Raw genomic sequence first — 22,923 nt, 5'->3', positions numbered from 1 at the left:
TTTAAATTGCTGGCTCTTGATAAGTTATCTTCTGACCCAAGTGGATAGCTTTAGTCGATAATCATTACCTTGGTCACTGGATGCGCCGGATGCTTTGTCAAAACTACAACCCTTAAAAATAGTTTTTTTTTAAAACCCAAAGGTCTCTCCTAGTTGGAAAAGATGCCATAATTATAATATTCTACAGAACTCGTACTTTCCGTTCCACATTTATTTTTCACTTACCTTTCTTTATCACGTCTCTCAGTTTCACGACCTGAAGAGCGATAACTTCTTTCACTCTTATCTGAATCCCTTTGTGAGGGAGTAGGAGATGGAGACTCCCACTGAGATCGATGAGAATACTGACTTCCAATCCCACTGTCATCATCATCCCAGCTAGATCGAGAAGGAGTAAGAGCATCTATAAAACAAGGTGATTTCAACAGTGATACAAAAAATTAAAATTAGGCCCCATTCTTTCAATTCCCATTATCCTATGCCATTACTTCATCCCCCACCCTCACACCACCCCCCCCCCCCCACCCAAAAACAAGGCCTCCTAAGCTGCACACATTTCGATATGAAAGGGCCGGGGACAAAGGATTTGTTCTTCGGCCTATGCTGCTAGTAAATGTGCAAGTGTGCTCCATGTGAAAATGCTCTATCATTTTCACCTCCTCCTCTTTTTTAAAATAAACTAACCAAACTCAAAAGAGGATAAAACCGCTGGTCCGGACAGATTGCATCAGCGTATCTTAAAATAATCTAGAGAAGAGATTGCAGAGGCACTATTACACATATTGCATTATTCATTCGAAAAAGATGTAGTGCCATAACATTTTACATATATTTAAGGAGGAGATAGAACATGTCCAGGGAACTATAGACCAGTGATCTCAACATCGGTAGTAGACAAAAATAATGGAATCCCAACTAAAGGATAAAATAGAAAAACATCTGGAGACCAAAAATATAATTGATTTCAAAAGGGAAAGTCTTGCTTGATCAACCTTATTAAATTATTTGAAGAGGTAACAGAGAGTAGTCGAGGGTAATGCAGTAGATACAATTTATCTAAATTTCCAAAAGGCCTTCGATAAGGTGCCACATAACAGAGCATGCAGAATCAGGGGACAAGTAGCAGAATGGATAGCACACGCTGGCTGCAAGATAAAAAGTAGAGAATAGGGATAAAGGGTAGCTATTCACAGTGACAGAAGGTGGAAAGTGAGCTCCCACAAGGATCAGTGCTGGGACCACTGTTGTTCACAATTTATATGAGCAACTTAGACTAAATTTGTGGATGACATGAAATTGGGGTGGGGGGTAATCAATACTGGGGAGGTCTGCAACAAAACTTGCAGAATGGGCATATAATTGGCAAATGAATTTCAACACAGATAAATGTGAGGTATTACATGTTGGTATGAAAAATAAGGAGGTCACATATTACTTGGAAAATAATCTAAATGGGATAGAGGAGCAAAAAGGATCAGGCAGTACATATATACAAATCACATTCCAACATTCCATTGACTCTGGATCAGTTCCAATGGAGTGGAGGGTAGCCAATGTAACCCCACTTTTTAAAAAAGGAGGGAGAGAGATAACAGGGAATTATAGACCGGTCAGCCTGACATCGGTAGTGGGTAAAATGATGGAATCAATTATTAAGGATGTCATAGCAGCGCATTTGGAAAGAGGTGATATGATAGGTCCAAGTCAGCATGGATTTGTGAAAGGGAAATCATGCTTGACAAATCTTCTGGAATTTTTTGAGGATGTTTCCAGTAGAGTGGACAAGGGAGAACCAGTTGATGTGGTATATTTGGACTTTCAGAAGGCTTTCGACAATGTCCCACACAAGAGATTAATGTGCAAAGTTAAAGCACATGGGATTGGGGGTAGTGTGCTGACATGGATTGAGAACTGGTTGTCAGACAGGAAGCAAAGAGTAGGAGTAAATGGGGACTTTTCAGAATGGCAGGCAGTGACTAGTGGGGTACCGCAAGGTTCTGTGCTGGGGCCCCAGCTGTTTACACTGTACATTAATGATTTAGACGAGGGGATTAAATGTAGTATCTCCAAATTTGCGGATGACACTAAGTTGGGTGGCAGTGTGAGCTGCGAGGAGGATGCTATGAGGCTGCAGAGCGACTTGGATAGGTTAAGTGAGTGGGCAAATGCATGGCAGATGAAGTATAATGTGAATAAATGTGAGGTTATCCACTTTGGTGGTAAAAACAGAGAGACAGACTATTATGTGAATGGTGACAGATTAGGAAAAGGGGAGGTGCAAAGAGACCTGGGTGTCATGGTACATCAGTCATTGAAGGTTGGCATGCAGGTACAGCAGGCGGTTAAGAAAGCAAATGGCATGTTGGCCTTCATAGCGAGGGGATTTGAGTACAGGGGCAGGGAGGCGTTGCTACAGTTGTACAGGGCCTTGGTGAGGCCACACCTGGAGTATTGTGTACAGCTTTGGTCTCCTAACCTGAGGAAGGACATTCTTGCTATTGAGGGAGTGCAGCGAAGGTTCACCAGACTGATTCCCAGGATGGCGGGACTGACCTATCAAGAAAGACTGGATCAACTGGGCTTGTATTCACTGGAGTTCAGAACAATGAGAGGGGACCTCATAGAAACGTTTAAAATTCTGACGGGGTTAGACAGGTTAGATGCAGGAAGAATGTTCCCAATGTTGGGGAAGTCCAGAACCAGGGGACACAGTCTAAGGATAAGGGGGAAGCCATTTAGGACCGAGATGAGGAGGAATTTCTTCACCCAGAGAGTGGTGAACCTGTGGAATTCTCTACCACAGAAAGTTGTTGAGGCCAATTCACTAAATATATTCAAAAAGGAGTTAGATGAAGTCCTTACTACTAAGGGGATCAAAGGGTATGGTGAGAAAGCAGGAATGGGGTACTGAAGTTGCATGTTCAGCCATGAACTCATTGAATGGCGGTGCAGGCTAGAAGGGCCGAATGGCCTACTCCTGCACCTATTTTCTATGTTTCTATGTTTCTACAACAAGTAGCGATGCAGGTTAATAAGGCCATAAAATAGCAAACCAAGCACTAGGGTTTATTTCTAGAGGGATAGAATTGAAAAGTAGGGAAGTTATGCTAAACCTATATCGAACCTTGGTTAGACCACACTTAGGAGTACTGCGTACAGTTCTGGTCACCATATCACCACGAGAGGCCCCGACCTCAGTGAGTCCGAGAGGCCCCGACCTCTGAGTCCGAGTGGCCCCGACCTCAGTGAGTCCGAGGCCAGAGAGTTCGGTGAGTCCGAGAGGCCAGGATTCCGAGGAGCAGGAGGGCTGGAGGTAGGCGAGGAGTTCACTTCTGGCGAGGAACTCACAGCCCTCGTCCGGGCAGGTAAGTGCTTGGTTGTTTGATTGGTAAGTATGTCTCTCTCTTTTTCTTTTTAATTAGATTTTAATTAGATAAGTCTAATTAGAGGGATGGCAGGACAGCTCAGTCCTGTGGAGTGCAAGTCCTGCAGCATGTGGGAAGCCCTGGATGCTTCGCACGGCCTAGGCAACCATGTGCGCAGATGGTGTCTCCAGCTTCAACTACTCGAGCTCCGCATTTCGGAGCTTGAGCGGCGGCTGGAGTCAATACGGTGTATCCGCGAGGCTGAGAGCTACGTGGATAGCACGTTTCAGGAGGTGGTCACTCCGCAGCTTAAAAGCATGCAGGTAGAAGGGAAGTGGGTGACCACCTGACAGAGTAAGAACGCTAGGCAGGTAGTGCAGAAGTCCCCCAAGTGAGTCCATCTCGCTTTCCAACCGATATTCTCTTCTGAGCAACAGTGAGGGCGATGGTGCCTCTGGGGAGTGCAGCCAGAGCCAAGTCCAAGGCATCACGGGTGGCTCAGCTGCACAGGGGGGAGGGATGAAGAATAAGAGAGCCGTAGCGGTAGGGGATTCAATAGTTAGGGGAACAGAGAGGCGTTTCTGCGGCCGTAGACCTGACTCCAGGATGGTATGGTGCCTCCCTGGTGCCAGGGTCAAGGATGTCACAGAACAGACGCAGGGCATTCTGGGGGAGGGGAGGGGGGGGGGCGGGGGAGAGAGGGTAAACAGTTAAGAGGTCATAGTCCATATCGGGACCAACGACATAGGTAGAAAGAGGGATGAGGTCCTGCAGGCAGAATTTAGGGAGCTAGGAGAAAAATTAAAGAGTAGGACCTCAAAGGTAGTAATCTCCGGGTTACTACCGGTGCCACGTGCAAATAAGTGTAAGAATAGAAGGATAGAGAGGATGAATGCGTGGCTGGAGAGTTGGTGTAGGAGGGAGGGCTTTAAATTCCTGAGGCATTGGGACCACTTCTGGGGGAGATGGGACCTGTACAAACCGGACGGGTTGCACCTCAACAGCATTGGGATCAATATCCTTGCGGGGAGTTTTGCTAGTGCTGTTGGGGAAGAGTTTAAACTAGCTTGGCAGGGCAAAAGGAACCTGAGAACAAATTCAATAGGGAAGTAAAGCTGAGATTGGATAGCAAGAATTTAGAAAGTGAATCTGTGAGAAGGGTTAATAAGTAGTAATCAAGGAGGTCTTCCTGTGCTAAATGGCATATACTTTAATGCAAGGAGTATAGCGAATAAGATGGATGAGCTAAGAGCACAGGTAGACACTTGGGAGTATGACATTATAGCCATTACAGAGACATGGCTGAAAGAGGGTCAGGTTTGGTAGATCAATATTCCTGGTTGCAGGATTTTTAAACAAGACAGAGAGGGGGGTTAAAAAAAAAAAAGGGGGTCGCGATATTAATTAAAGAAACTATTACAGCGGTGAGGAGGGATGATATGTTAGAGGGATCATCAAATGAGGCCATATGGGTTGAATTGAAAAATAAAAAAGGGACGATCACACTGCTGGGCGTTTATTATAGATCCCCAAACAGTGGGAGGGAGATAGAGGAGCAAATATGTAGGCAAATTTCTGCGCAGTCCAAAAACCATAGGGCAGTAATAGGAGGGGATTTAAACTATCCTAATATTGATTGGGACAAATATAGTGTGAAGGATATAGAGGGTGCGGAATTCTTAAAATGCATTCAAGAGAACCTTTTTAGTCAGTATGTAACAAGCCCAACACGAGAGGGAGCGGTTTTGGATTTAGTTTTGGGGAATGAAGCTGGGCAGGTGGAAGGGCTATTCATGGGAGAGCACTTGGGTGCCAGTGACCATAATTCAGTCAGATTCAAGTTAGTTATGGATAAGGACAAGGATAGACCAGGAATAAAAGTCCCAAATTGGAGAAAAGCTAACTTTGCTAAGTTGAGGAGTGATTTAGCCACAGTGGACTGGAAACAGCTACTTGTAGGTAAAACAGTGGGAGGCATTCAAGGAGGAGATCCGGAGGGCTGAGGCCAAACACGTATCCTTAAAGAAAAAGAGTGGGAATAACAATTCTAGAGTACTTACAGGGGAGGATAAAGAAAAAGAAAAAGGAAGCTTATGTCATATAGCGATGACTAAATACTGTAGAATCTTTGGAGGAATATAGAAAGTTCTAAGGTAAAATTAAAAAGGATATTAGGAATGCTAAGAGAGAGCATGAAAAATTCTTGGCAAGTAAAATTAAGGAAAACCCAAAGTTGTGCTATAAATATATTAAGAGCAAGGGGACAACGAAAGAAAGGGTAGGACCTATTAGAGACCACGAGGGTAATCTTTGTGTGGAGGCGGAAGATGTTGGTATGGTTCTTAATGAATACTTTGTATCTGTTTTCACAAAGGAAAGGGGCAATGCAGATTCTGCTATCGAGGAGGAGTGTGTAATACTACATGAAATAAACAGTGAGAAAGGAGATATTAAGGGGTTTAGCAGCTTTGAAAGTAGCTAAGTCCCCAGGTCCGGATGAAATGCATCCCAGGCTGTTGAGTGAAGTAAAAGAAGAAATAGTAGAGGCCTTGACCATCATTTTCCAGTCCTCTTTGGATTTGGGCATGGTGTCAGAGGACTGGAGGACTGCTAATGTGGTACCCTTGTTTAAGAAGGGAAAAAGGGATAGGCCGAGTAATTACAGGCCTGTCAGCCTAACCTCAGCGGTGGGAAAATTATTGGAAAAAATCCTGAAAGACAGGATAAATCTACATTTAGGAAGGCAAGAATTAATTAGAGACAGTCAGCACAGAAATTGCTGATGAGATGTGACGTTCCTCCGAAAGCTTCTGGAAAATAGCATCCCGCCATCTCCCAGGAGATCACATGGCTCCGGTTGGAGTGGAGTGTAGAATGTTGCGGTGCAGAGGGTGTTGCAGTTGTGTGGGGTGGACTGGTTGGGCCGGATGCTCTTTACCTTTCTGCCATTGTGCATTGTTCATAGGTTTATAAGTAACCTTCAGAGCTGCTGACTGAGGGCCATGTGGTTCTTTGTCAGCCGGCGCAAACACGATGGGCCAAAATGGCCCCCTTCTGCGCTGTAGATTTCTATGTTTCTATTTATGCTCACCTTTTAATCTATGCCTGGGCGTATCTGGTTCATCTTTTCTGTTGCTTCTGCTTCGATCTGAGCAATTATCTCTGTACCCTCTCTCACTTCGCTCTGACCTGTCTTTGTCCTTGCTCCTGGAGGAACTGGACCTACTCCACTCTCGATCATCTATAAAGAACAAAGTAAATTATCTACACTGTAAGAAAGGAGTTAATTTACAATATCCAGCTATCCAACTAAGCTACAGTAGAATTCTTATGCCAGGATACATTAATTAATTTCTACTTTATTCAGGAAGCACTGAAGATTCTGTATTTTTGTGTATTTCTCCTTTTATGCAGAGATAACAAGGTAGTAAAGGTGCGAAAGAGTATTTACATGGAAATCGAACAGCAACTTCTGCCAACTGCATATGCGCAGTTAAACGTGGAAGTCCAGAAATTGCTGACGAGATGCTTCTGGAAAATAGCATCTCGCCATCTGTATCTCCATTCGAATAGACTGATAGCTGTGAAGTTACTGTACTTAATTTACTTAATAATAAAAAAATGTAAATAAAGTTTTTTTTTTAAACTTTTGCTTTCTATCTCATCTCTCTCTCTTAATTAAATCTTCTTTCCCTCTATTTCGCTTTCTGTTCCTGATTTGACATTAAATTCAAAATTCTAACTGACACTTCCTGGTTCAGACTCTGCGCTGCTCATTATTGATTCTTCAATCTGCTTGGTTAAGGAAATACAGTGTTACTTGCCCTGTTCCTACAGGCCCAGATGCTGTATAGAGGGCACTAATTTACAGCAAGTTCCAGTGCACAAACCCCACAGAAAGTCTATGGGCAAGTGTTCGCTGCTGTGAGCAAAATCTGGCCCATTAACATTTTCTAAGATTTGATTTCAAAAGTAGATTTTTGATCTGTTGCTCTATAATTTTTATTGACATAACAGCATTATTTCAGATTAATAAAGTTCTCAGTGAACTAGATTAGCAAATAGATAGCAGATAGCCTAGGGAAAATTTTAATTGAATTTTTCTTCACTTGGAAAAATGCTATTTTCAAGTAACAAGCTATTATGGAATTTTGATTTGTTTTCTTTGAAGTGAAATCTCTCCACAAACAGTAATAAAACAATGCATCATATATTCCTATTATAAATAAATATCAATATTTTTAAGCCGTTCCAATTTTGTAACTATTACAAATTTGTGTCTACCTTCTTGGCATTATTCACTCCCTTAAGCAGTATACCAGCTCTGCAAGTTTAACCCCTTGAGAGCCAAGTTTAGCTCAACAGTAGCACTTATAACATATTATATAAAATTTCCTACGTGGCAGCATAGTCTGAAATCCCAAGATGGGACACAAATATTAGAGAAAATAATAACAGAAAATCTGCTCCACTGTAGCTACATTTAAAGACCAATAAAAACAGAAGATTTACCACGGTCCCTCTTGGACTCACGATCACGGTCCCTGCTTCGATCCCTTTTCTTTTCCTTGTCATTGTCCTTTGATGATGCATAAACTCCATGTTCTCGACGATCCCGTTCTCTTTGTCGATGCCGTTCCTTAAATTCCTCGCTCACACCACCTGTGTGCGAAGGTGTCTCCGCACCAGAAGTACGATAGTATCTACAACATAACGGCCACTTTTTAGCAATGCGCACAACAATTGATTGCAACAACATCTTTTGTTCAAAATTGTTAATTCAAATACTACCCATTTAATTGTAAATTATAGAATTCTGAAATTCAAACAAGCAAAAACTAATTTACAGTAATCCGCTGCATACATAGAAAATATTTATGCAGTCTACTTGTTAGTTTAGCTATTTGTTGTTTGAATTTTTTTTAATTATCCAGTAGTTTGAATTATGCCATTTGAATAAAACCAAACAGCAGAAATATTTAACACAATTTCAATCAACAACAATAACCAACTTTGAATTAAGAGTAGATTGTATAATGCATTTCACAATAAAGTGGTAACTACCCACCAAAGTTCACAATTTCAAACTGGGAAAACTGGTAAGAAGCAAACAAGCTATTTCTATTATACCATGTCAATCAGAAGTACTGTAAACTATTCAAAACATCTGTAATACTCAGGTTGTACATTTGTCCATTTCTGGTAGTTCAAAAACAAAAACTTGGAATGCTTTTAAATGTTTCAAGAAAACCCGTTAAGATTATGCTGTTTTAATTATAGAATCATAGACATTTACAACACGGAAGGAGGCCATTTCGGCCCATCATGTCTGCACCGGCCGACCAAGAGCTTTCCAGCCTAATCCCACTTTCCAGCTCTTGGTCCGTAGCCCTGTAGGTTACAGCACTTTATGTGCACAGCCAAGCATTTTTAAATGTGGTGAGGGTTTCTGCCTCTACCATCCTTTCAGGCAGTGAGTTCCAGACCCCCACTACCCTCTGGGTGCAGACATTTCCCCTCATATCTCCTCTAACCCCCCCAACAATTACTTTAAATCTATGTCCCCTGGTTGTTGACCCCTCTGCCAAGGGAAACAGGTTCTTCCTATTCACTCTATCCAGGCCTCTCAATTTTATTTACCTCAATTGGGTCTCCCTTCAGCCTCCTCTGTTCCAATGAAAACAGACCCAGCATCTCCAATCTTTCCTCATAGCCAAAATTCTCTAGTTCAGGCAGCATTCTTGTAAATCTCCTCTGTACCCTTTCCAGTGCAATCCCATCTTTCCTGTAATGTGGTGACCAGAACTGCACACAGTACTCCAGCTGCGGCCTAACCAGTGTTTTATACAGTTCAAGCATAACCTCCTTGCGCTTGTATTCCATGCCGCGACTAATAAAGACAAGTATTCCATATGCCTTCTTAACCATCTTATCTACCTGGCCTGCTACATTCAGAGATCTGTGGACCTGCACTCCAAGGTCCCTTTGTTCCTCTACACTTTTAAGTGTCATACCATTTAATGTGTATTCCCTTGCCTTGTTAGACCTCCCCAAATACATTACCTCACACTTATCCGGATTGAATTCCATTTGGCACTGTTCTGCCCACCTGACCAGTACATTGATATCTTCCTGCAGTCCGCAGCTTTCTTCTTCAGTATCAACCATACAGTCTATTTTTGTGTCATCTTCAAACTTCTTAATCATACCCCCTACATTCAAATCCAGGTCCTTGATATATATCATAAAAAGCAGGGACGCAGCACTGAGCCCTGCGGAACCCCACTGGATACAGTCTCCCAGTCACAAAAACACACATTAACCTTTACTCTTTGCTTCCTGCCTAATGTTCAAAATGTTTAATGCTAAATTTAATGTTTAAAATTTAACTTGGAACAGTATAACTTCCTGAAAAAACGGTGACATTAACCTTCAATAAAAATCACACAACTGTCAGAGAGATTTTCTTAAATACCTAATACAGGTTGAGTTATTCAAGTTTAAGTGATTTAACCAGTAGATGGCAAGAGTGGCTGAAAATCCAGACTTGTTTGATAAAATCACTTTGAAAAGAAAACTGCTTCTAAATGTTACAGTTGTTAACTTCACTGATATGGGGCACAAAAATGTGTTTTGTCAAAGGTTTCAAATTTTACACATCAGGATAAATATAATAGAATGCAATATCAGAACATGTAATGCGTCTGACTAAAACTTTCCATTGACTAACAAAAGGAATGCAAGAGCACATGATTTTCACAGAGAAGTGTCCACTCAAATCACCACTGTTACTTGATCACCCGAATAATTTTTTTCTAAATCGCATCTTAAAAATATTAAACCTGATTAGCCTGTATGGGAGGTAAACACAGCTAAAGGTAGGTGACCTAAATGCTGTCTTAGTATCCCTGACCCATAATCCAACGCACTATCCGAAAATTATAACTTCCCTTGGATAGTAAATTATCTAGAATCAGATCTTACTTTTCCATAAGAAAATATGAAAAAAATCTCTCCTTCATCTCTCAACTTCAACAGTTAAATAAATGTTAGCTTACATTGCTATGGTGAATGCACTTCAAAGTAATTCATTCAATGTGAAGGGCTTTGGGATGCCCTGAAAGACGTGATAAGGTTCTATGTAAATACAAGTTCTTTCCTTTCTTGAAAACATTGGGGCAGAATATGTACAGGATGACCCTGGAGCAACTGATGGTTTAATGTTTCCTCTTTCTGGAAAAGTGCCGACTCTATACATTCTACAACGTATAGCTGACATTGGTACTCTCCATGTGAGAGAAATTATAAAAAGGAAGGAAAGACTTGGATTTATATCGCGCCTTTCATGACCACTGTCATGTATCCTACATGGCTACTGTTTGTACTATCACAAGGTGTGCCACCAGAGGGCACAGCAGTGGGAGACTTGTAGGTTACCTGTACAGGTGTGCCTGGCCTAGTATAAAGGGCAGGCCACCAGGTGTGATCCTCACGCTGGAGTTAACAAATAAAGGTCTAAGGTCACTACAGTTCAAGTACAACACATTGCCTCGTGGAGTCATTACTAGAGCATCTAAGGATACAACAATTGACGACGAGATTACGAACTTTCACGCGAAAATGGCTACCCTTAGTACGTTGCAGCAGTTCGCCGATGGTGATGATTGGGACGCCTTTGTGGAGAGGTTCGAACATTTCTTCACAGCAAACGACCTGGCAGGAGACGACCCGGCCACACTGGCTGATAAGCGCAGAGCTATCCTGCTAACCAGTTGTGGGCTCACCGTCTATGGCCTCGTCAGGGACTTGCTGGCACCAGCGAAGACAACGACCAAGACGTACAAGGAGCTCGTAACCCTGATCCACGAGCAACTCAAGCCCAAGGAGAGTATCCTCACAGCCAGATACTGGTTCTATACCCACCGACGGCCCGAAAGCCAGGAAATTGCGAAATATGCTGCAGACCTCAGGAGGCTGGCAGCACCGTGCGAGTTCGGCAACCACATTTTTGTCCTTGGAATTGGCCACGAGGGCCTTCTTCATGGGCTACTGTCAGCGGATACCACAGTCACACTGCAGAAGGCCATCTCTGTGAGCCAGGCATTCATGACCTCGACCTGTGGTTCTAAGCAGATGACTCACCCTCAGGACTCAAACCCGGCAGGTACAGTGCACAGAGTGCCGCCTTTTAGAGGCTGGACTGTAGAGTGCGAACCCTCTCAGGAAAGAGAGAACAGGCCCATGAGTCCCTTAACTCAGAGTCCACCGAGGGGGGCAAATCGAGTAGCACCATGCTGGCATTGCGGAGGGAATCACAGGGCTCACCAGTGCCGATTTAAAGACCATGTATTCAAAGGCTGCAACACAAAGGGTCACCTCCAGCCAATGTGTAAGAGAAATATGACTCTGTGTCGATGAAGAGTCTGCAGATGGCGGATTATGAATCGATAAGCAGAGAGGCAGCCCAGCCCCACGGGGAGGTACATAGCATGTTTACCTGCACCACCGAGTGTTCCCCGCTGAAGATGGAAGTCGAGATAGGTGGCGTTCCAGTCTTCATGGAAGTGAACAAGGGGGCGAGCCAGTCAGTGATGAATCAAGAAGTCTTTGAGAGGCTATGGGACAATCAAGCTGAACGACCCAAGTTGGTCCCGCTTCAGGCAAAGCTGTGCACCTACACCGATGAAATCATCCCAGTCGTTGGTAGCGCAAATGTAAAGGTGCCCTATGATGTTACCTCTGCGCACAAGTTACCTCTGTAGATTGTTGCAGGTGATGGACCAACGCTACTTGGCAGAAGGTGGATGAAGAAGATCCATTGGAAGTGGGAAGACGTCATCTCTCCAGCGATCGACGTCCTCGGCGCTCAGAGGCAAAGCAAGCCCTCACCTGAGGGTGGACCCGGCATCGGAGAGCAGACCAGCACAGCACCCAAGGCACAGACCACTCAGCACGACTGCATGGAGATGATCCAGCTGAGACAACCCGAATGCACCTTCCATGCTCCAGTTGGTAGGACTCCAGCAGAAGAAAATTGGATCCAGAGGCAACATCCCAGTTTCAGAGGCAGAACCCAGGGAGAAAAGGATCACCGCAGTCGACATCGTGGATGGAGGGAAGATGGCGCCCAAACCATAAGGTGAGGCGCTGAAGAAAAAGATGGCCGCGGCCAGACCACGAGGTGCAGCGCTGATGGAGCAACACGTGGCACCAAACGGAGAAGAGGATTGGGGTAAAGCAAGCAAGGCTTTCTTAATGGAGGCCTGCAACCCACTACAATTAAAGGGACAGTTCCACACACTCAAGCAAGGTAATAGCAACTGTAAGTCAGAGACAAAATGTGTAATTGATCATGTAAAATGTGTAAGTGATAATCTGAAATGTGTACATGCAACCAGCGAGGAAAAGTCACACGATCATGAAAAATGTGTAATTGATAATCTGAATTGTGCACATGCAACCAGCGAGGAAAAGTCGCACGAGCGCGATCGGACCCAGAGTGTCCAGCATAAGTAAAGAAAAGTTGTGCGATGTCGGATTTCAACTGCACGCAGCCAATGCAGCGGGCAGACATCCATCGGGAGCACACAGGTCCAGCGAGCTACCCAATGCCGTAGCCTGCATCACAAGGACCAGAGTTATGCACCATGGACTGTGGCCACAAGCAGCCAACACACACAAGCTGCAAAGCAAGCGACTTCAGCAGGGTAACGGCACCGGTATCGATACCCTGCCCCTGATCGGCTCCACCTCTCAGGTACCCAATGGCACCAACCGCCACGAGCCTGAAAGAGCAGACTGTGCCAAAGCATAGACCCCAGACCCTATCGCCACCAAGGCCATACCTGTAAACAAAGGGTCACCCGCCACAGTTCCCCCAAAGGGGACCGGGACCAGCCAGGATCCCAAACTAAACAACGCCCAGGCCAGCGAGTCAGCAGTTCCCTGTGCACTGCTAGACAACAGCTCCTCAGGGAGCAGCAGTGACCCAGGACGCAAAAAAAGGACAGGGAGGTCACAGGCATCTGTGAACCGGCCTGACGCTAGGGACCACGGCAACAGCCCCAAGAGCAGGCAACTTGAGCCAACCGGGTTCCCACTGCCAGCACTGGGCACATGCCGCCATCGGACGGCAGGGATACCATCCAGCAGCTCTGGAACTAGTCTGTCTAAACACACCGGTCACTGCATCGATAAGGTATCTCACCAGTCTAACTTGCTTGTCTTACAACGGAACCACAAATGTAATGCAAACCTGTTTTCCTGAACTTGAATGTATATGAATGCAATGAGCCTCCGGCATAATCTATATGTGTGTGGTGGGGGGGGGGGGGGGGGGGGGCGGAGAATCGAGTGGTCTGGAACACACACACAAAACAGCAACCACCAGCACTCTACTGTACTCACCCTTGATTGAAAGGACCTGCCAAGGGTCAACCAGATAGAGCCCATATAGAGCTAAGCCCAGAGCACAGTCAATGCAGAGGCAGTTTGCACTAACTGCTCAGGGGAGAGTGATGTCATGTATCCTACATGGCTACAGTTGGTACTATCACAAGGTGTGCCACCAGAGGGCACAGCATTGGGCGACATGTAGGTTACCTGTACAGGTGTGCCTGGCCTAGTATAAAAGACAAGCCACCATGTGTGATCCTCACTCTGGAGTTAACAAATAAAAGACTAAGGTCACTACAGTTCAAGTACAACACATTGCCTCATGGAGTCATTACTAGAGCATCTAAGGACACAACAACCACCAGACGTCTCAAAGCGCTTTACAGCCAATGCAGTACTTTTGGAGTGTAGTCACTGTTGTAATGTGGGAAACGCGGCAGCCGAATTGCGCACAAGCAAGCTCCCACAATCAGCAATGTGATAATGACCAGATAAACTGTTGTTGTTCTGCTGATTGAGTGATAAATATTTGCCAGGACACCAGCAATACCTCCCCTGCTCTTCTTCAAAATAGTGTCATGGGGTCTTTTCCGTCCACCTGAGAAAGCAGACGAGGGCCTGAGTTTAACGTCTCATCCGAAAGACCCTCATCCTACTCATTCCAATTCACTGTGCCATTCAGAACTAACTATTGCTTACAAATACTATACATCTGGCTGTGCTGATATTTGTATAATTTCAGTGGCAAAACTTCACAAAGCTCAAAAGTTCAGTAGAGGATTCTGTCAACATAACATTCTGCAACAATACAATGTACTTCACAATGTTCAGAAGTACCTGGGTGTTCTTGTACACAAAACACTGAAAGTTAACATGCAGGTACAGCAAGCAATTAAGAAAGCAAATGGCATGTTGACCTTTATTACAAGAGGATTTGAGTATAAGAGTAAAGACATCTTATTGCAATTATATAGGGCCCTGGTGAGACCGTATCCGGAGTATTGTGTACAGTTTTGGTCTCCTTACCTACAAGCACCCCGCTGGAGTGGAACTAAACTACAGAATCAGTGGGAACCTGTTCAACTTCGCCGTCTCCAGGCCAGATACAAGACCACCCCAACCAATGTCATCGAACTACAGTACGCGGACGACGCCTGTGTCTGCGCACATACAGAGGCTGAGCTCCAGGACATAGTCAACGTATTTACTGATGCGTACAAAAGCATAGGCTTTGCGCTAAACATCCGTAAGACAAAGGCCCTCCACTAGCCTGTCCTTGCCGCAGAGCACTGCCCCCCAGTCATCAAGATCCACGGTGCGGCCCTGGACAACCTCGGGAGCCTCTTATCAACAAGAGCAGGCATTGACGAGATTCAACACCGCCTCCAGTGCGCCAGTGCAGCCTTCGGTCGCCTGAGGAAAAGAGTGTTTGAAGACCAAACCCTCAAAACTGTCACCAAACTGATGTCTACAAGGCTGTAGTAATACCCGCCCTCCTGTATGGCTCAGAGACATGGACCATGTACAGCAGACACCTCAGGTCGCTGGAGAGATACCATCAACGTTGTCTCCGCAAGATCCTGCAATCCCCTGGGAGGTCAGATGCACCAACATCAGAGTCCTCGGCCAGGCCAACATCCTCAGCATTGAAGCATTGACCACACTTGATCAGCTCCGCTGGGCAGGCCACATTGTTCGCATGCCTGACACAAGACTCCTAAAGCAAGCGGTCTACTCAGAATTCCTTCATGGCAAATGAGCCAAAAGTGGGCAGAAGAAATGTTACAAGGATACTCTCAATGCCTCCCTGATAAAATGCAACATCCCCACTGACACCTGGAAGTCCCTGGCCAGAGACCGCCCTAAGTGGAGGAAGTGCATCCGGGAGGACACTGAGCACTTCGAGTCTCATTTCCGAGACCATGCAGAAAACAAGCACAGGCAGCGGAAAGAGCATGCGGCAAACCAGTCCCACCTACCCCTTCCCTCAACGACTATCTGCCCCACCTGTGATTCTCATATTGGACTGTTCAGCCACCTAAGAACTCATATTAAGAGTGGAAGCAAGTCCTCCTCGATTCCAAGGGACTGCCTATGATGATGATGACCTAAGGAAGGATATACTTGCCATAGAGGGAGTGCAACGAAGGTTCACCAGACTAATTCCTGGGATGGGAGCGGGGGGGGGGAAGGATTGTCCTATGAGGATAGTTTGAGTAGATTAGGCCTATATTCTCTAGAGTTTAGAAGAATGAGAGGTGATCTCATTGAAACATACAAAATTCTTACAGGGCTAGACAGGGTAGATGCAGGGAGGATGTTTCCTCTGGCTGAGGAGTCTAGAACCAGGTGTCACAGTCTCAGAATAAGGGGTCGGCCATTTAGGAGTGGGATGAGGAGAAACTTCTTCACTCAGAGGGTGATGAAGCTTTGGAATTCTTTACCTCAGAGAGCTGTGGAGGCTCAATCTTTGAGTATATTCAAGACAGAGATCGACTGATTTTTGAATATTAAAGGAATCAAGGGATATGGGGACAGTGCAGGAAAGTGGAGTTGAGGTAGAAGATCAGCCATCATCTTATTGAATGGCAGAGCAGCTCGAGGGGCTGAATGGCCTACTCCTGCTCCTACAAGTATTGCATATTAGCAACAGGCTCAAAGTCAACACCTGAATGAATCAATTTAAAATCTTCTGGTAAAGAACAGAAGTTGAGACAATTTTTAATTGCTCATTCAACATTTATTTAAAATTATACTATGTCCCCATTTCAAAATACAACAAAAGCTACTACAATGTCACCAACAAACTAGGGAGACTTGCCAAATGCACTTAATGTCATAAAAATATTACCAGTACTGAAGAATATTTCTGAGTTTAAATATTTAACTAATATCCTCACTACAATTAAAAAATGTTTTAATGATTGAGTTAGATACAAATAAAATGTTTAGACCCTCACATATACGCACTTTATAGAATTGGACAAACGTTGGCTCTGAATTTGCGGTCAGTAGCTTCGTCCGACCAACAGAAAATCTACGAACTTACCTACTGGTCCCAAATCCACCCGACTTGCGATCCTGGTCCTCTACTTGTCGGCCTGCATAGAGACCCACGTATCTCCGGGGCACAGGCAGCCCCTGGGATCACGTGGGCCGGCCCAACCAATGAAAGAAGGGGATCCGCATTCATACTTATGAGGATTCAGTATGTATGGAATCCTCATAAGCATGAATGGGAAATCCCAAAAATGCACATACACTTCAAATAATTGTTTGTTTAAGACATCACTTATTTAAAATGAATTTTAATGGAATTTAATTAAATATTTAAAACAAAAATCAAATTTTTTGAAAAATATAATTTACATATTTTAAAGGGGCTAAAAATAAACTTACCTATTTCATAGGTTTTAAATGAATAAATTATTGAAAAAAAATAATGTTTCCGTCCTTTTAAATGCATTGCGCTGGTAAATGCAGGCGCAAGAATTTCACAGGCATTCACTGGGCAATAGCCCAACTTTCCGCCCACGGAGGCCCTTTTCCCGGGGATGCGTGCAATCTGTGAAGAAGATTCCTGACAGATCGCATGCCTAAACCCAGGACTTGCGCGGCCCTTATAGGCGCATGCACACCTCGTATGCACCCATAGGGGCCACAAATTATGGCCCAATTATGTCAGTTATACCATTTCACAATGTAATGAGCATACAAATAAGAATGTTGTAAGACAGCTTTGTATATTGTTTCATTAAGATCAAAAATTAGACGATATGGTGTAAACAAAAAAGTATGATTAAAATTACTCAGTGTTTTTAGATGCACAAGAACAAAAAAGTTAAGTAAAGCATGTATGGAAAGTGCAGATTCAATGTTTCCAATTCCACACAAAATATTGCTACTAGCCCCACTCCAGAGATTTGAGGATATAATGTCGGGTGACACTTCAGTACAGTAATGAGGGAGTGCTGCACTGTTGGAAGTGCCATCTTACGGATGAGATAGTAAACCAAGGTGATTTCTGCCCTCTCAGGCAGGCATAAAAAATCCCATGGCACTATTCGAAGAAGAGCAGGAGCATTCTCCAGATATCCTGGCCAAATATTTATCCCTCAAACACTATCAAAACAGATTATCTGATCATTTATCTCTCTGCTGTTTGTGGGACCTTGCTGTGTGCAAATTGGCATGTCCTTATATTTACAACAATGACTACACTTGAAAAGTACTTCATTGGATATAAAGAACTTTGGAACATCCTGGTGAAAATAGCTTTATAAATCCAAGTTCTTCCTTTGTTTTACTCTCCCATCATTGACGTGTTTTTTTAAAAAGTGGCAGCCACAGGTTTTTGTCATAACTATAAGGGAATAGACATTAAATGATACGACACTGAAAAGTGTAGTGGAACAAAGGGATCTTGGAGTGCAGGTCCACAGATCCCTGAAGGTAGCAGGAAGGAGGTTATGCTTGAACTGTATAAAACACTGGTTAGACCACAGCTGGAGTACTGTGGGCAGCTCTGGTTATCACGTTACAGGAAAGATGTGATTGCACTGGAAAGGGTGCAGGGGAGATTTACACAAATGTTGCCTGGACTGGAGAATTTTGGCTGTGAGGAAAGATTGGAAATACTGGGTCTGTTTTCTTTGGAACAAAGGAGGCTAAGGGGAGACCTGATTGAGATGTATAAAATTATGAGGGGCCTGGATAGAGTGGATAAGAAGGACCTGTTTCTCTTGGCAGAGGGATCAACAACCAGGCGGCAAAGATTTAAAGTAATTGGGGGGAGGTTTAGAGGAGATATATGGGGAAATTTGCATTACTTTTTTGCAATACTTGCATTGGAGGCTGTTCAGAGAAGGTTCACTAGGTTGATTCCGGAGATGAGGGGATTAACTTATGGGGATCGGTTGAGTATATACACATTGGAGTTCAGAAGAATGATCTTATTGAAACTTATAAGATAATGAGGGCTCTCGACAAGGTGGATGCAGAGAGGATATTTCCACTCATAGGGGAAACTAAAACTAGGGGACATAGGGCCCAAGTTTCGGGTGGAGTTGCTCCTAGTTTTTTGGAGCAACTAGTTTAGTTTGGAGTCTGTTAGAAATTGCAATTCTCGGATATTAGTTTGCTCCAGTTCTGGTGAGTTAGTTTAGGTTGGCTTTAGGTAGCATACTTTTTTTTCAAAGGGGGTGTGTCCAGCCACTCAGGCCTGTTTTGCAAGTTTCGGCAGTGAAAACTTACTACAAACTAACTTAGAATGGAGTAAGTGTCCAGTTTTGTAAGTTCTGAAAAACATTACCTAGAGTTAAGTTTAGTTCAGGCACAGCCAGAGACGGCGGGTGAGAAGCATTAAACACAAAGGACACATCAACATCACAACGGTGGGGGGGAAAAGTTAGAGGATTTTCCATAAACACCTTCATAACAACATTAAATAAGCAAAGTGCATTTAAAGCACTCAACAAAGCAGTACATTTAAAGCACCAAGCACTAAACGAAGCACAAAAAGTAATAAGCAATCAATCAATAAAAAATAGAAGTCCTACCTTTAAGTGAAGGGAAGGTGTCTCTCTCTCTATCTGACAGTGAGGGGTGGGGGTGTGTGTGTGGCGGGGGCGGCTGAAAGGAGGTACCCTTGCTCTCTCCTCCAGCCCTTCAATCATTTCAAGTGCCCCCCAACGCATGCTCCTCCATCCCTGTTGCCACGCTCCCCCCTCTCCCCTCCCCACCCAGATAGCCACGCTCCCCCACCCCCCTCGATCCCTGTTGCCACGCTCCCCCTCCACCCCACTAGCCATGCTCCCCCCCCTCCCCACCCCGCTAGCCACGCTCCCCCCTCCCCACCCCGCTAGCCACGGTCCCCTCCTCCCCACCCCGCTAGCCACGCTCCCCCCTCCCCACCCCACTAGCCATGCTCCCCCCCCCCTCCCCACCCCGCTAGCCACGCTCCCCCCCCCACCCCGCTAGCCACGCTCCCCCCTCTCCACCCCGCTAGCCACGGTCCCCTCCTCCCCACCCCACTAGCCATGCCCCCCCCCCTCCCCACCCCGCTAGCCACGCTCCCCCCTCCCCACCCCGCTAGCCACGCTCCCCCCTCTCCACCCCGCTAGCCACGCTCCCCCCTCTCCACCCCGCTAGCCACGCTCCCCCCTCTCCACCCCGCTAGCCACGCTCCCCCCCTCCCCACCCCGCTCCCCCCTCCCCACCCCGCTAGCCACGCTCCCCCCTCTCCACCCCGCTAGCCACGCTCCCCCCTCTCCACCCCGCTAGCCACGCTCCCCCCCTCCCCACCCCGCTAGCCACGCTCCCCCCTCCCCACCCCGCTAGCCACGCTCCCCCCTCTCCACCCCGCTAGTCACGCTCCCCCCCTCCCCACCCCACTAGCCACGCTCCCCCCCTCCCCACCCCGCTAGTCACGCTCCCCCCCTCCCCACCCCGCTAGCCACGCTCCCCCCTCCCCACCCCGCTAGCCACGCTCCCCACCCCGCTAGCCACGGTCCCCTCCTCCCCACCCCGCTAGCCACGCTCCCCCCCCACCCCGCTAGCCACGCTCCCCACCCCGCTAGCCACGGTCCCCTCCTCCCCACCCCGCTAGCCACGCTCCCCCCCTCCCCACCCTGCTAGCCACGCTCCCCCCCTCGCTAGCCACGCTCCTCCCTCCCCAGCCCACTAGCCACGCTCCCCACCCCGCTAGCCACGCTCCCCACCCCGCTAACCACGCTCCCCCCCTCCCCACCCCGCTAGCCATGCTCCCGAGCCATTGCGCAGGCGCGCATGCTCCAACGCGCCTGCGCAACGCTGCCGGCACTGACAAGAAAGCTGATGCCTAGCCCCACCCCCATACAGGCTGCGATCGGCTTGCTCCACCCCAGAGAGACTACGCTGCGCCACGCCACGCTCCAGGAGGACTGGAGAATTGCTGAAGAAGATTCCGGCGCACCTTCGAGCCCAGGCTGGTCACGCAAGTCTCGGAGGTGTGCCGTTTTCGCCAGAAGCGGAAACTTGGGCCCATAGTCTTAGAATAAGGGGCTGTCCATTTAAAACTGAGATGAGGAGAAATTTCTTCTCCCAGAGGGTTGTAAATCTATGGAATGCTCTGCCACTGAGAGCTGTGGAGGCTGGGTCATGGAATATATTTAAGGTGGAGATAGACAGATTTTTGAGCGATAAGGGAGTAAAGGGTTATAGGGAGCGGGCAGGGATGTGGAGCTGAGTCCATGATCAGATCAGCCATGATCTTATTGAATGGCGGAGCAGGCTCAAGGGGCCAAATGGCCTACTCCTGCTCCTATTTCTTATGTTCTTCACCCAGAGAGTGGTGGGGGTCTGGAACTCACTGTCTGAAAGGGTGGTAGAGGCAGAAACCCTCACCACATTAAAAAGATACTTGGATGTGCTCTTAAATTGACGTAACCTACAGGGCTATGGACCAAGAGCTGGAAAGTGGGATTAGTCTGGATAGCTCTTGGTCGGCCGGGACACGATGGGCCGAAATGGCCTCCTTCCGTGCTGTAAATTTCTATGATTCTATGAACTGCTTCCTTTTGCTTTTACTGTGAAATCGCTCATTATAATCTTAATCGAAAAGTCAATTCTGAAGTAATGTTATTTATTGTTTGTATCAACAAGAAATTGCTGTCCACAACTCCATGACAATGTTCAAAAAAATTAAAATAACCTCTTTCACTGATAGCCACTGTTTTTAGCCAACTTGCAAATGGTAAATACTTCAACGGAACTTTTATCAATTTACTTTCTAGAGTTTGATCTGAACATGAAAGAAAAACAGAAGGTTTTGCAGCACATGGTAAAATATAAATTACTCACAGGTTTGATATTACGCATATTACACAAGAATTGTGGTTCAAATAGAGTTGTAAAATTTGCAGAGAGGAAAAAAGAGGAGATGCGGGGTCTTCAAACTAAATCATGATTCTTGTATGGTTTGATTTTGATAAGGGGTATGCTGTCGAGGCACCTTCTCTCACGCATGAAAGACTTCTCCCACTTTTTAAAAAAGGAGGGAGAGAGAAAACAGGGAATTATAGGCCAGTTAGCCTGACATCGGTGGTGGGGGAAATGTTGGGATCAGTTATTAAAGACGTAATAGCAGCGCATTTGGAAAGCAGTGACAGGATCGGTCCAAGTCAGCATGGATTTATGAAAGGGAAATTATGCTTGACAAATCTTATAGAATTTTTTGAGGATGTAACTAATAGAGTGTACAAGGGAGAACCAGTGGTGTATTTGGACTTTCAAAAGGCTTTTGACATGGTCCCACACAAGAGATTAGTGGGCAAAATTAAAGCACATGGTATTGGGGGTTTTGTATTGACGTGGATAGAGAACTGGTTGGCACACAGGAAGCAGCGAGTCGGGATAAACGGGTCCTTTTCAGAATGGCAGGCAGTGACTAGTGGGGTACCGCAAGGTTCAGTGCAGGGACCCCAGCTATTTACAATATACATTAATGATTTAGACAAAGGAATTGAATGTAACATCTCCAAGTTTTCAGATGACACTAAGCTGGGTTGCGGTGTGAGCTGTGAGGAGGATGCTAAGAGGCTGCAGAGTGACTTGTGGACAGGTTAGGTGAGTGGGCAAATGCAGTATAATGTGGATAAATGTGAGGTTATCCACTTTGGTGGCAAAAACAGGAAGGCAGAATATTATCTGAATGGTGGCAGATTAGGAAAAGGGGAGGTGCAACGAGACCTGGGTGTCATGGTACATCAGTCACTGAAAACTGGCATGCAGGTACAGCAGGCGGTGAAGGCGGCAAATGGCATGTTGGCCTTCATAGCAAGGGGATTTGAGTATAGGAGCAGGGAGGTCTTACTGCAGTTGTACAGGGCCTTGGTGAGGCCACACTTGAATATTGTGTACAGTTTTGGTCTCCTAATTTGAGGAAGGACATTCTTGCTATTGAGGGAGTGCAGCGAAGGTTCACCAGACTGATTCCCAGGATGACAGGACTGACATATGAAAAAAGACTGGATCGTCTAGGCTTATATTCACTGGAATTTAGAAGAATGAGAGGGGATCTCATAGAAACATATAAAATTCTGACAGGATTGGACAGGTTAGATGCAGGAAGAACGTTCCCGATGTTGGGGAAGTCCAGAACCAGAGGTCACAGTCTAAGGATAAG

General features: G+C 45.7%; 1 protein-coding gene across 3 annotated transcripts in view; it reads right to left on the bottom strand.

Moving 5' to 3' along the window:
• Positions 1–22,923, bottom strand: part of dhx38 (DEAH (Asp-Glu-Ala-His) box polypeptide 38) — a 102,706-nt gene that overhangs the window by 76,585 nt on the left and 3,198 nt on the right. For all 3 annotated transcript variants that reach the window (XM_070898218.1, XM_070898216.1, XM_070898217.1), the window contains exons 3-5: positions 7,878–8,068; positions 6,457–6,606; positions 226–403 (exon numbers count right to left, since the gene is read on the bottom strand). In XM_070898218.1, the coding sequence (XP_070754319.1) occupies positions 226–403; positions 6,457–6,606; positions 7,878–8,068 (519 nt within the window). The remainder of the gene's footprint in view (positions 1–225; positions 404–6,456; positions 6,607–7,877; positions 8,069–22,923) is intronic.

This window comes from Pristiophorus japonicus, chromosome 13, assembly GCF_044704955.1.
Source record: "Pristiophorus japonicus isolate sPriJap1 chromosome 13, sPriJap1.hap1, whole genome shotgun sequence".
Lineage (NCBI taxonomy): Eukaryota > Metazoa > Chordata > Chondrichthyes > Pristiophoridae > Pristiophorus > Pristiophorus japonicus.
This window is presented reverse-complemented; position numbering and strand designations above follow the sequence as displayed.